The sequence below is a fragment of the Dipodomys spectabilis genome, unplaced genomic scaffold (assembly GCF_019054845.1).
Source record: "Dipodomys spectabilis isolate Male_0828 unplaced genomic scaffold, ASM1905484v1 ptg000054l, whole genome shotgun sequence".
Taxonomy (NCBI): Eukaryota; Metazoa; Chordata; class Mammalia; order Rodentia; family Heteromyidae; genus Dipodomys; species Dipodomys spectabilis.
Genome location: NW_024870731.1, coordinates 43,173,284 through 43,187,374, shown reverse-complemented (window position 1 = coordinate 43,187,374; position 14,091 = coordinate 43,173,284). Strand labels below are relative to the sequence as shown.

Sequence of the window (14,091 nt, the reverse complement as noted above, 5' to 3'; positions counted from 1 at the left end):
CACCCTCGGTCCCCCCGCCCCCTCGGTCCCCGCGCCCCCTCGATCCCCCCGCCCCCTCGGTCCCCGCGCCCCCGCGGTCCCCGCACCCCCTCGGTCCCCGCGCCCCCTCGGTCCCCCCACCCCCTCGGTCGCCCCCCCGCTTCCCTCGGTCCCCCCACCCCACCCCCACTCCCCTCGATCCCCCCACCCCACCCCCGCTCCCCTCGATCCCCCCGCCCCCTCGGTCCCCGCGCCCCCGCGGTCCCCGCACCCCCTCGGTCCCCGCGCCCCCTCGGTCCCCCCACCCCCTCGGTCGCCCCCCCGCTTCCCTCGGTCCCCCCACCCCACCCCCGCTCCCCTCGATCCCCCCACCCCCTCGGTCCCCGCGCCCCCTCGGTCCCCGCGCCACCCCCCCCCCCCGCCCTCCGCCCGCCCCGCGCGCCGCGCGGACTCCGGTCCGCCGCCCGCCGCCCGCCCCCGCCCAGCCCGTCCGCCCGGCCCGGCCCCGCCCCGCCCGCGCCCCGCGCCCCGCGCCCACTGGCCCTGCGCGCCGCGCCGGGAGCTGCGCCCGGGGAGGGGCGGGGTCGGCGGCCGGGGGTGCGGGCCCCGCGGGGCGCCGTGAGCGCGGCGGCGGGCGGCGGACTCGCGCCGGACCGACGGACGCCCGGATCCCGGACGGACGCCGCGCCCCGCGGCCCCGGGCTCTGCGCGCCGCGCCGGAAGATGAACCGGGCAGGTAGGAGCCGCGCCGCCCCCGCCCGGCCCGGCCGAGCCCCGGCGCCCCGACCTCCCCGGCCGCCCACCGCGGGCCGGGCGGCGCCCGAGCCTCCCGGAGCCCCGGGCTCCCCGTCCGGGCCGCCCGCCGCCTGCGCCCCACAGCCCAGCCCCGCGCGCCGCGCCCCGGTCCCGGCCGCGCCCGGCGGACCGCGGGGAGGACTGGGGGAGCCCGGGGCTGGGGCTGCGCGCCCGGCGGACCGCGGGGAGGACTGGGGGAGCCCGGGGCTGGGGCTGCGCGCCCGGCGGACCGCGGGGAGGACTGGGGGAGCCCGGGGCTGGGGCTGCGCGCCCGGCGGTCCGCGGGGAGGACTGGGGGAGCCCGGGGCTGGGGCTGCGCGCCCGGCGGACCGCGGGGAGGACTGGGGGAGCTTGGGGCTGGGGCGCCCGGCGGACCGCGGGGAGGACTGGGGGAGCCCGGGGCTGGGGCCCTGGGCGGACCGCGGGGAGGACTGGGGGAGCCCGGGGCTGGGGCGCCCGGCGGACCGCTGGGAGGACTGGGGTAGCCCGGAGCTGGGGCGCCAGGAGGACCGCGGGGAGGACTGGGGAATCCCGGGGCTGGGGCTGCGCGCCCGGCGGACCGCGGGGAGGACTGGGGTAGTCCAGGGTTGGGGCGCCGGGCGGACCACGGGGAGGACTGGGGTAGCCCGGGGCTGGGGCGGACCGCGGTGCCCTCCGGCCGACCCCTCCGCGGAGCGCCGGCCCTGCCCGTCGGGGATCCCCGGCCCGGAGCCGGCCGCCGCCCCTCCTAACACCCGCAGAAGGGCGGCCAGGCCCCGGCCACGTTCCCGACCCAGTCCCTAGAGAAACAGGAAGCCTCCATTTGCTGTCTTGGAAGCATATCCTGCTGTGGGGGGGATGGGGCAGTGGGGGGGAGGGGGAGGGGGAAGGGAGGGGGAGGGACGTGGCCTGTCCCCCTTGAGGGCTGTTCCCAAGAAAACAGTCTTCTGTTCCTGAGGTGCCTGGGGAGGTTGGGCGGGTTGGATCTGACCAAGGACTGGAGGTTTGCAGGGTTCGTGGCCCTGGGGCCGGCAGGATGTGCGGGTCACAGGAGGAGGACAGCAGGGGACATGGGGGTCACAGGAGGACAGCAGGGGGACATGGGGGTCACAGGAGGAGGACAGCAGGGGGACATGGGGGTCACAGGAGGAGGACAGCAGGGGGACATGGGGGTCACAGGAGGAGGACAGCAGGGGGACATGGGGGTCACAGGAGGAGGACAGCAGGGGGACATGGGGGTCACAGGAGGAGGACAGCAGGGGGACATGGGGGTCACAGGTGGACAGCAGGGGGACATGGGGGTCACAGGTGGACAGCAGGGGGACATGAGGGTCACAGGAGGACAGCAGGGGGACATGGGGGTCACAGGTGGACAGCAGGGGGACATGGGGGTCACAGGAGGACAGCAGGGGACATGGGGGTCACAGGTGGAGGACAGCAGGGGGACATGGGGGTCACAGGAGGACAGCAGGGGGATATGGGGGTCACAGGTGGACAGCAGGGGGATATGGGGGTCACAGGTGGACAGCAGGGGACATGGGGGTCACAGGTGGACAGCAGGGGACATGGGGGTCACAGGTGGACAGCAGGGGGACATGGGGGTCACAGGTGGACAGCAGGGGGACATGGGGGTCACAGGTGGACAGCAGGGGGACATGGGGGTCACAGGTGGACAGCAGGGGGACATGGGGGTCACAGGAGGAGGACAGCAGGGGGACGTGGGGGTCACAGGTGGACAGCAGGGGGACATGGGGGTCACAGGAGGAGGACAGCAGGGGGACATGGGGGTCACAGGTGGACAGCAGGGGGACATGGGGGTCACAGGAGGACAGCAGGGGACATGGGGGTCACAGGAGGAGGACAGCAGGGGGACATGGGGGTCACAGGAGGAGGACAGCAGGGGGACATGGGGGTCACAGGTGGACAGCAGGGGGACGTGGGGGTCACAGGTGGACAGCAGGTGGACATGGGGGTCACAGGTGGACAGCAGGGGGACATGGGGGTCACAGGAGGACAGCAGGGGACATGGGGGTCACAGGTGGACAGCAGGGGGACATGGGGGTCACAGGTGGACAGCAGGGGGACATGGGGGTCACAGGAAGACAGCAGGGGACATGGGGGTCACAGGTGGAGGACAGCAGGGGGACATGGGGGTCACAGGAGGACAGCAGGGGGACATGGGGGTCACAGGTGGACAGCAGGGGGACGTGGGGGTCACAGGTGGTGGACAGCAGGGGGACGTGGAGGGCGGGGGGGGGCGGCCCGGCTGCGGTGGGGCAAGGCCTGCTGCCCACCCGCCCACCGCCCACAGTGTGGACAGCCCAGGCTGGTTCTCCTCCCATGCTAATGAGTTTGCTGGGAACAATGGTGAGAGCCGTCCAGCTTCCTGCGGAGGCTGTGGCCAGCCCTGCCTTCGCTGGGGATCCCGCTGAGGGGGAGGGAGACCCAGGAAACTTAGAGGCGGGTCTGGGCCCCAGGAGCCTCTCCGTGGTGGTCTTGGCTCCCGTCAGCCTGCAGTTCCGCTCCAGCCTGCAGCCAGTTGTGAATGATCTGATCCTGTAGCTCCATGGTTCCCACACTCTGGGAGACTGTGACTCTCGGCCCCATCATCCGCCTGGTTGTGTGGCTGAACCTGAGTCTGTCTTTGAGAAATGGGGAGATCTTTGTCAACTGAGTCTCATGATCAGTCAACACAGTGAGCTTGTTAAAGCTGCAGAGAACAGGGTCCAGTGTAAGCAACCAATAACTATTAGCTGCTGCTTCCAGTGCTGTGGGAGCTGCCTGCCTCAGGTGTTAGCATTCCCACAAATCTGGGGCGGCAAGGGCTGCTGCTGTCCCCAGGTTACGGGCAGGAAAAACGAGATAGGGAGATTTTGCGTTGCTGACTGAGCCAGGATCAAATCCCAGAGTCCAGCGTGGGAACCTGCTCTGCCGTCACATAAGAAGTGCCTGCCAGTTGATTTTGTTACTCATTTTATTCCCGTGTCTATTAAACTTCTCATACATCTTTGGGGGGGAAAACGTGCCATGGCTTCCATTTAAGCCACACAACCAACGTGGGGCTGCGCCCGCAGGGGGGGCTGCGCCCGCAGGGGGGGCTGCGCCCGCAGGCTGTGTTTCCGGGAAGTGCCCTGTCGTGGGTCGCTACACCCGCTTAGTGTCAGCCTAATTAGAAATCACTGAGCCTGGCCTGGACATTCCAGAAGGTTCAATTAGGATGCAGTGGGAAGTGAATCTGGAAGATAATTACGCTGGCGGCATATGGCCCTGCAGCTCCGTGGAGAGCTCGCAGCCCGCAGCCGAGCCGGGTGTGAGGAACGCAGTTGGGGTAGTGAAGAGCGTCTGACGAGCGGCCAGCCGAGAAGGTTGTCGTTGTGGTCACCCTGGGCACCCAGAGGGACCGATGGGGGTCTTCCTCTTACTTATGGGAAAGTTGGAGCCCAGAAGTGGGGGGTTTGCTCAAGATTGCACCCCCACTCAGTGACAGAGCTCCCAACCCCCTGTCCAGTGCTCCCCCAGGACTCCATTGAGCTTCTGCAGAGCTGGTGGGGGAGCAGCCAACGTAGACGTGTGAGTGACAGATAGTTAATTAATACGGAGAGAAAAATGCAGACTGGCGCCCAAGCCCTAGCCCGGGACGATTTCTATCACCAGATGCAGCTAAACGCATCTTTTCTGTGCCTGCAGCTCCCCCTGTGCCGCGTTAACTCGTGTCCTGGTGGTGAAAAGGTGTTCTTCCTGCGAATCATCCCCAGGTGGAGCAAACTGCCCCTGGTCCTGAGCATCGGGTCTGCAGGGAGCAGGGAGTATAACCTTAGGGGGGGAGAAAGTTCCAGAGGAACTATGTGGCCTAAGGGTCCCCCAGCTACATTCAGGGAGGGAGTTAAGCTTAACCAAGAAGAGTAAAGCTCAGTGCTGATTTACCCAGGACCTCTGCCTCCCAACTGCACGGTTCTACCAGCTGAGCGGCGCCCCATTCTCTCAGACACCTGCCATAGTGCTCCGTTCCTGATGTTCCCTCCTCCTGGAATGCTCCATCTTCTCCAGCAATGCTCCCTCCCCTCATCTTGGAGTGTGCCATCCTCTCCTCCTGGAGTGCCCCATAGTCTCCTGGAGTGCTCCATCTCTTCTTCCTGCAGTGCTCATGTCCTCCTAGAGTGCTCCCTCCCCTCCTTCTGGGGTGCTCCAGCCCCTCCTGGGGTGCTCCAGCCCCTCCTGGGGTGCTCCATCTCCTCCTGGGGTGCTCCATCTCCTCCTGGAGTGCCTCCATCTTCTCCTAGAGTACTCCATCTCCTGCTAGAGTGCTCCATTCCCTTTGCCTAGAGTGCTTCATCTCTTCCTGGAGTGCTCATGGCCTTGGAGAGTGCTCCCTCCCCTCATCTAGGAGTGCTCCAGCTCCTCCTGGGGTGCTCCAGCCCCTCCTGGGGTGCTCCATTCTCCTTCTCCTGGAGATTCCATCTCCAGCCCCTTCCTCTAGCGTGTGTGCTAGTGCCACCTGTTCCCAGCGTTCTCCACGCAGATTTGGTGTGAGCACCGGCTCCTGCGGCCTCTGACCCCCGCTGACCCCCGCTGACCTCCGTGTTCTTTGCTGGCCTCTGGGCTCTGTTCTCCTGTCCTCTTGCTGATCGCACCAAGCCCACACCTTCAGCCCATCTCCTTGTGGCCACCTGCCCGCGCTCTTCTCCCGTGCCTGCTCTCCCCTGCCTGCTGACCTCTCCACGCGGGGGGGGGGGGGGGGGGGATTGGAGCTCACCTGGACCTGGGCTGGCTGACGTCCTGGCTCCCCTACTCCTCCCCGCCCCCCTCCCCGCCCCCGGCACCGGCCGCCTGTGCCATCTCCCCCTCTCGGGATCCTCGGTGACGGCCTTGGCTTTTTCTTGCATTATGTGCCATGTGCAGCTGAGCGAGTCCCTCAGTCTGCCTTTGTCTTGGGAACCTGACTGTTCAGCCTGGGGAGCGTCTCCCTGCAGCAACCTCGCTCTTCAGGCAGGTGGTGCCCTGCTGACATCCCACTGTCAGCCCTGCTCCTGCCACAGGTCACAGGTCACAGGTCACAGGTCACCTCCGCCTCCCCAACTCCTCTGGCCTCAGCTCCTGCTCCTAACCTGGCTGCTCGCCTCCCTCCAGCTGGCTCCCTGGCAGAGCAAGCAAATCCCCGCACACCCTTCCTCCAACTTGGCTCTCACGTCCACCCAGGGCCACTGTGCTTGAAGTTGTCATCTAGCAGTGAGGTGTCATCTGTCTTGTTTCTCCCTCACCAGCTTTCCGTATGAAATGGGGCAGCATTTTTATTTCATGTGTTGATGTGTCCCAGGATGCTAGATGAGAACTTGATATGTGTTGAAACTCAACAAAGGCTATTTACCAGAAGTAGACGACTGGAGGACTTTTCTGTCTGGGCCAGCCTTGAAACTTGATCCTCAAGTCCTTGGCTTCTCGAGTAGCTGGGATTTCAGGCATGAGCCACCGGTGCCCAGCTGAGTGGGAACAATTTAAAGCCAGTTATTCACCTAATGATCATTACTAATGAACCCCAGACCCAGCTGTCTATGAGGCTTCACCTGACTAGCTGGCCTTTGTTTCTCTGCCTGAGTTTCTCTGCGTTCCCTCTCCTCTGCCTCACTGGAAGTCAGAGCCGTTGGCCTCCACTGTAGAGGAATTGCGTGCACGCATCAGCGGGCAGGCAGAGGGGCAGGGGCCTGGGGCAGGACGCAGAAGCCCAGGTTCTTCCAGGCACTGCCGTGGGTGAGCTCATGCTGGTTACATCTGTGGTGCCTCAGTTCCCAGCTTTCAGTGACTGGTCAGAAAAGGCCTTTCTGCCACCAGCCTGCTGCAGCTGTCAACCCGCAATACTCAGATGGGCTCTGCGGGAGAGGCATTTTCTTGCCCGATCACGCCTCAGACACCCACGGTAACCTTTCCCGAGGAGCGGGTCCTGCAGATCAATAGCGTGATTGGATGAAGGATGGGGTGGGGGTGGGACGAGGCGGACATTCATTTTTCATGGCCCTCACTGGTGTCTCGGGGCGCCGGCGTGGAGTGCCACCTGTGAAGGATGAGAAATGAGAGCCCCGCCCCAAGGCACAAGGCCGTGCCATGTGCCAGCCGCAGACACGGGCGCGGGGAGCTGGAGCTCCTGCGGTGAACACCGGTGAATACCAGGGGACACGCAGCAGGTGGGGTGAGGCTCGGCCGAGCAGCCGTCGCTCGTTAGGGGCTGCTCCTGTGTGAAGTCCTCCGAGAAGCACTTTTAATTCATTCTGTAGGAACATAACTTCCTTCCAGCTCCCTCGGGGCAGTGCTTGCCTCGTGCCCGTTTTTTCCAGATGAGGACCGCGAGGCCCTGTTCCATTACTGGCTGATCTGTGAATCGGGATCGGCCAGGTTCCACGGGCTCCGTGACTCCACGCTGAGAGTAAGGGTTCTCTTTTTAAGCTTGGGCTAGTGTGGAGAGCGTCCACCCCAGGGTCTTCTTCCCTGCCGGTAGGAGCAGCTGCAACGCTGCGTGTCTCTGGGCTCATCCGCTGCCAGTGTTGGGCTGGTTGGCGGTCCTGGGGGGGCTGGGGCTGTCCAGCCTTTGGTGGCTCATTTTGGGCATCTCCACGGCACTGGCCCGCAGCCGTGGGGAACGTGCGGCGCTGTGCACAGCTGCCGCACGCACCAGTGCGTGGATGCTCGGGATGCGCCGTGGCCTCTGGTGTGGGCACTTGGGAGTCGCCGTGGCCCCTCCGGCGGCGGGCTGGGTGTGGAAGACCACTGTTGGTTTACAGTGAACCTCCCAGGGCTTTTTCTGGTTGTGGGGGCGGGAGGGGGTGGTGCCACGATCTGGGGAGCGGTCTCAGGGCTCCCCGCAGACCACCATCGGCCGGCCCGGGGAGTGCAGATGGCTAATGGTACTCTCCCCTTCTGTTCTCCGCTTTCATCCTTTAGATTCACCCAAACCTCCACTTGCTCCCAAGCCCAGGACTGCCAGCCCTTGCACACCAGCAGCCGTCCCCAAGATCTCTGCCTTGCCCAGGCCTGAGCGCCTGGGGAGCCCCCACTCCATGTCCAGGGGGCCGAAGCCCCCCATCGCGCCCAAGCCCAGGCTGGCCGCCCCCGGCGAGGGCAGAGCCGGCATGCACACAAACAAATGCAGCAACGGGAGGCTGCTGTGCACGGACAGGGTGCCGGACGGGGCGCACCGCGCCGAGGGCTCCGAGTCGGAGACCGACGAGGACTTGGCCGTGGTCTCCGGGGCTCCGGAGGGAGAGGACGGCGAGGAGCCCGCGGCCCAGGCGCCTGTGGAGGTGACGGGGGACGAGGATGAGGATGCGGAGGCAGGAGGCCCGGAGCGTGGCACAGAGGAGACGGGAGCCCAGGGCAGCCCAGCGCGCCCCGCCAGCCCTGCTGGAGAGGCGCTGAGCGGGGACGGGGAGGGGGACGCCGGCCACACCACTGTGCGCGGGGAGGACAGCGCGGAGGAGCCGCGGGAAGAGGAAGAGGAGGAGGGACGCAACGCGTCCAACCCGGAGGAGGGAAAGGAGGCCTTTCAGAGCACCATCAGCCTAGCTCACATCCACATGGCGTCTCCCGAAGGCCCCGGGGAGGCGGAGGCGGATGCTGAGGAAGGCTGTGTGGATACAGAACCCGGGGGACCCGGGGGAGGTGTGGATTTCCACTCGTCCACTCAGGATGCTGGACAGGATGTGGATGAAGCCTGCGGGGAGCCCCCTGAGGAGGAGGAAGAGACCCTGGAGGAGGAGCCCCCCCAGGAGGAGGAACCCCCAAAGGCGGAGGAACCCCCAAAGGAGGAGGAGGCCCCCCAGGAGGAGGAACCCCCAAAGGAGGAGGAGACCCCTCAGAAGCAGACCCCCAAGGAGGAGGAGGAAACCCCCCAGGAGGAGACCCCCCAGGAGGAGGAGGAACCCCTAAAGGAGGAGGAAACCCCCCAGGAGGAGGAACCCCCTGAAGAGGAGGGAGAAGAGGAGGAGCCCCCCCAGGAGGAGGAACCCTTCAAGGAAGAGGAGCCCCCCGAGGAAGAGCCGGCCGCTGATGTCCAGGAGACGGAGACACCCGCGGGTGCCTTGGGCGTCGTGGAAGGCGGTGAGGATGGCGGGGGCCGCGGGGCCTGGGGGGACCAGGGAGAGCCGGCTGCCCACCACGAGGAACCGAGCCCGGGAGACGCGGTGGCAGCCCGCCTGGAGGAGAGCCCCGAGGCCCCCGGGCAGGACGACCCCTCGGAGGACGGCTGCCACATCATCCCCTTCGAGAGCGACAGCGCGGAGGACGTGGCGGCCTCGCCGGCGGGGAGCCCCTACCCCTTCTTCCCCACCGAGAGCACCTCCTTCTGCGGCCAGCGTGACTCCATTTCCGAGCCTGCGCAAGAGGACCGGGCGCCCGGCACGGGGGTCTGCGCGGCCGCCATCCTGGGTGCTGGGGCCCTCCGTGGCGGCCGTGACGCCTTTCCGGGGTCCCCCGGCCCCCGGGTGGTCATGCTGGAGGAAGAGGACGCCGCGGACGGCTCTCTGAGCAACCCCTACGTGACGTGCCTGGCGGACGCTGCGGGGGCCCCGGGCGCGGGCGACACGGGCGCGGGGGACAGCCCGGCCCCCACCGACAGGAAGAACGCCACCGCCAGGGCTCGGCCGCACTCCGGGAAGGTGGCTGGCCATGTCCCAGAGACCGTTCCAGAAGAAATGGGGCCCGACAGCGGCTCAGCGGCCACAGGCGTAGGGGGAGCGGCGGAGGAAGCCGGGGAGCCGGCGTCGGCCGAGTCCAGGCCTCCGGAAGCCGGCCGGGCCGTGCCCCTGCCAGCCAAGCCCAGGGCCTTCACGCTGTACCCACGCTCGTTCTCCGTGGAAGGCCGAGAGCTGCCGCTGTCCCTCTACCGAGAGCCCGTGGGGCCCGGGCTGGAGGAGCACCGCATCAAGAGGAAGGAGGACAACCTCTCTTTGCCCTGTGTCATCGGCTCTTCTGGAAGCTTCTCCCAGAGAAACCACCTTCCGTCCAGCGGCACCTCCACCCCGTCCTCGGTGGCCGACATCCCGCCCCCCTTCGACCTGGCGTGCATCACCAAGAAGCCCATCACCAAGAGCTCCCCCTCGCTCCTCACGGACAGCGACTCTCTGGACAAGGGCGCCAAGAAGAAGAAGTCTTCCTTCAAGCGCTTCCTGGCGCTCACCTTCCGGAAGAAGACGGAGAGCAAGGGCCACGGGGAGGTTCACCTGTCCTCCTCCAGGTCCTCGTCCGAGTCCAGCTATCACGGGCCGGCCAGGATCCTGGAAATGGACCGGAGAAGTCTCAGCAACTCCCCCCAGCTCAAGTCCCGGGCCGGGAAGCTCCGGGCCTCCGAATCCCCGTCCTCCCTCATCTTCTACAGAGATGGCAAGAGGAGAGGGGTCCCCTTCAGCCGGACGGTGTCCAGGGTAGAGTCCTTCGAAGACCGCTCCCGGCCTCCCTTCCTGCCCCTGCCTCCCACCAAGCCTCGCTCCATTTCCTTCCCCAACGCCGACACTTCTGACTACGAGAACATTCCAGCCATGAACTCCGACTACGAAAACATCCAGATCCCACCGCGGAGGCCCGCGAGGGCCGGCACGTTCACCAAGCTGTTCCAGGACCAGAGCAGAGCCCTGTCCACGGCCAACGAGAACGACGGCTACGTGGACATGAGCAGCTTCAACGCCTTCGAGAGCAAACAGCAGAGCCCGGAGCAGGAAGCAGAGAGGTACGGGCCGCTCCTGGCTGGGGGGGGGGGGGTGTCACCGCGGAGGTGGGGGGGTGTCACCGCGGAGGTGGGGGTGGGGGGTGTCACCGCGGGGGTGGGGGGTGTCACCGCGGGGGGGGAAGGTGTCACCGTGGAGGTGGGGGTGGGGGTGTCACCGTGGAGGTGGGGGTGGGGGGGTGTCACCGTGGAGGTGGGGGTGGGGGGTGTCACCGCAGAGGGGGGGAAGGTGTCACCGTGGAGGTGGGGGTGGGGGGTGTCACCGCAGAGGGGGGGAAGGTGTCACCGTGGAGGTGGGGGTGGGGGGGTGTCACCGTGGAGGTGGGGGTGGGGGGTGTCACCGCGGGGGGGGGAAGGTGTCACCGTGGAGGTGGGGGTGGGGGGTGTCACCGCGGGGGGGGGGGAAGGTGTCACTGTGGAGGTGGGGGGGTGTCACTGTGGAGGTGGGGGTGGGGGGTGTCACCGCGGAGGTGGGGGGGGTGTCACTGTGGAGGTGGGGGTGGGGGGGTGTCACCGCGGGGGGGGGAAGGTGTCACCGTGGAGGTGGGGGGGTGTCACCGCGGAGGCCAGGGACCGAGTGGATGTCACGTCAGCCTCAGGCGCTCTTGCGTCCTCCTGTGTGGTTTGGGGTGCGTGGTGCACCTCTTTGAGCCTCCGTTTTTTTTCCCCTGGTGAAGTGGGCCCATGCTGTCTCATGCAGGGCAGATCATAGGACATGGTGTGGAGAGAGGGCCAAACGGCACGGGTGCGCTGGTCTGGGGGGTGGCTTTGCCGCGCCCCTCTGGGAAAGCAGCTAGGAGACTGGTCTGGCATCTGGCCCAACCAGCCATGTCTCTCACGAGGAGGAAAACACCCTCACTTGAGCCGGATACCTTCCGCTGTGTAAATAGACGCGGCTTTCAGCTGGGAGCTGGGAAGGAAGGGGCTTTAATGGGTTTAGAGAGCTGGCAGCACCTGGAGCTACATTTCTGAATGGCCGTCTTTAAGAGATAAACCTTCAGATGATTTTTTTTGGTGGTGTTACTTTGGAAGTGAGAGTGCAAGGGGGGGGGGTATTGAGAGAGGGGGCTTCTGAGCTGCTGCTCACCTGAGTGCGGGGGAGGGGGATCCTGCCCCTCACACACTGGGGTGTAGCCTCAGGGGTGCAGGACAGGTTCTCCCTCGGCCGTGCGTGCTAGCGGCCCCTGGTGTGAGCCCACACCATCCATCCCGGCTATGATTTGAAAAGGAGCCCTCAGAGTCTCCCCCCTCTTGTGGGGGACCTAATAGACCCATCCCATCCTGCCCCCCACCCCGGAGCTGCAGGAGTGAACATGGAGGGCTCCACTGGAGGTGTTTGCTGGTTTGTACTCGAGTATTTGGCCTTCCATCCCAAGCCTGGGTCTGGTGATTTATTAGTTCTTTCTAGGATGGGAAGATCTGCTGCCAGAACAGAGGTAGAGGCCTGCTCTCCCCGAGGGAGTGGTTTTTGCTTGGAGAATGTGCTGTGTGTGTGTGGGGGGGGGGGGGGGGTCCGTCCCACAGAGACCAGGATTGGTAAGGCCACCCTGTGGCTGCGAGTGTTAGTGGTTAAAGAACAGGCCTCCTGTCCAGATGATCAAGACGATAGGAGAGCAAGATGACCAGGAAACTGGGAAAGGCCCTGCACTGCCCAGGACTGCCCGGGACTGCCCGGGACTCCCTGCTTTACCTCACTCCATGCTGCGAGCTGGGTCCTTGGTTCTGGCTGACTCCAAACCCAAAGCACGGCCAGGCCAGGCTCATTGAGCCACGTCTCTGTATCCTCTTTCCATACCCTCTTGCATACCAGTTGATCAGGGAGCAAAACTTGCTTCCTCTTCCTGCATGAGACACAGATGATCAGGAGCACAGGCAAATGGGAGGTGGGGGTGGGGGGTGGAGGGAAGACAGGTGAGCAGTGGCAGGGGACAGCTGAGGGGGGGGGACAGCCGAGGGGGGGGGACAGCCGAGGGGGGGGGGACAGCCGAGGGGGGGGACAGCCGAGGGGGGGGACAGCCGAGGGGGGGGACAGCCGAGGGGGGGGACAGCCGAGGCGGGGGACAGCCGAGGGGGGGGACAGCCGAGGCGGGGGACAGCCGAGGGGGGGACAGCCGAGGCGGGGGACAGCCGAGGCGGGGGACAGCCGAGGCGGGGGACAGCCGAGGGGGGGGGGACAGCCAAGCGGGGGGGGGCAGGTGAACAGGGGGAGAACAGCCGAGCAGGGGGAAACAGCCAAGGGGGGGGCAGGTGAGCAGGGGGGGACAGCCAAGCGGGGGGGGGGCAGGTGAACAGGGGGAGAACAGCCGAGCAGGGGGAAACAGCCAAGGGGGGGCAGGTGAGTGGGGGGGAGCAGCCGAGCGGGGGGGGGGGCAGGTGAGCAGAGGGCACTGCCCTCACACTGGCTGGAGCAGGCCTGGGTGCAGGCAGCTGGAGAGGGAGAAGTAGCCGCAGGCAGGGCTGACAGGGCCTTTGAATATGGAGAATGCAGGCAGATATGGCTCCAGGGAAGGCAGGCTTTCCCAGGTGGAGGGTGGGGACCCCAGCAGGACCGGGCAGGGGGTCTGATGCCAGCCACCTGGTCTTTACTTTGAAGCGGTCTCTGCCACAGACAGTACCTCCTCCTCTTGAAGAAGGCTGGGTTGAGGGGCCAGGGGCCCCATGAGCCTTGGTTTGTTGTTGTTGTTATTACTTTTTCCAGAATGCTCTCTGCGGCTGCTAGCGTCATGCTGCCCGGGCTGCCTGCCGGCTCTGTGCTGGGCCTGGGTGTAAGGGCACCGTCCGCATGCTCAGCAGAGGGGCCTGCGGGACAGGTGTGCGGTGTGTCCGGCTGATGGTAGAGTTTGGGAGCTGGCCACAGTGACGTGGGGGGGGAGCCAGAGGCACGGGGCTTTGTTCCTGCGCTGAGGCCTCGCCCATGCCCGGTGACTTCACACACCCCCAGCCGGGCTGTGGGGGCGAGACGATGGCTGGGCATCACAAGGTGTGCTTGGTTGGCAGGCAGAGCCTGGTGGGCACTGAGAGCTTGGGCGCCAGGGGTTAAGCTCAGGGGTCGTGGCGAGGCCCTGGCTGTCAGAAGCCAAGCAGGGCCCCTCAGGAAGCTGAGGGGGGTCTGCCAGTGCCACGCGCACAGACGCTCTCAGCTCCGCTCCGTCCAGTCGGCTCCAGGACTCTGAAGGTTGTGTCTGCCCCATTCACTTCTTTATCCTGGATAATCCGTCTGATCCCAAAGAAGTAGTGCGTGTGTTGGTTTCCAGTAAAAAGTCAGAAACATTCAGTCTGTGGAATAAAAGCTAAAGGAGAGACCAAGGAGTAGAGTTGGTGATGGTGTGTAGAGTAGGAGATGGTGTGTGCGTGCAGACCACGCCAGGGGCCGCACCTGCCCGGAATGTGAAGCCCAGTACAGGAGCTGGTGTCAGCGCCGCCCTCCCCCCCCCTCCCCTCCTCCCTCCATGCCCCTCCCCCTCCCCTCCTCCCTCCATGCCCCTCCCCCTCCCCTCCTCCCTCCATGCCCCCCTCCCCCTCCCCCTCCTCCCTCCATGCCCCCTCCCCCTCCCCCTCCTCCCTCCATGCCCCTCCCCCTCCCCCTCCTCCTCCATGCCCCCCTCCCCCTCCCCCCTCCTCCCTCCATGCCC

The 14,091-nt window shown here is 66.2% G+C and overlaps 1 protein-coding gene across 1 annotated transcript in view; it reads left to right on the top strand.

The window, feature by feature from the left end:
* Positions 1–663: 663 nt before the first annotated feature.
* Fgd5 (FYVE, RhoGEF and PH domain containing 5) overlaps positions 664–14,091 on the top strand; it is a 60,346-nt gene continuing 46,918 nt past the window's right edge. The window contains exons 1-2 of the mRNA XM_042680081.1: positions 664–715; positions 7,684–10,462. Coding sequence (XP_042536015.1) covers positions 703–715; positions 7,684–10,462 — 2,792 coding nt within the window. The 5' untranslated portion in view covers positions 664–702. The remainder of the gene's footprint in view (positions 716–7,683; positions 10,463–14,091) is intronic.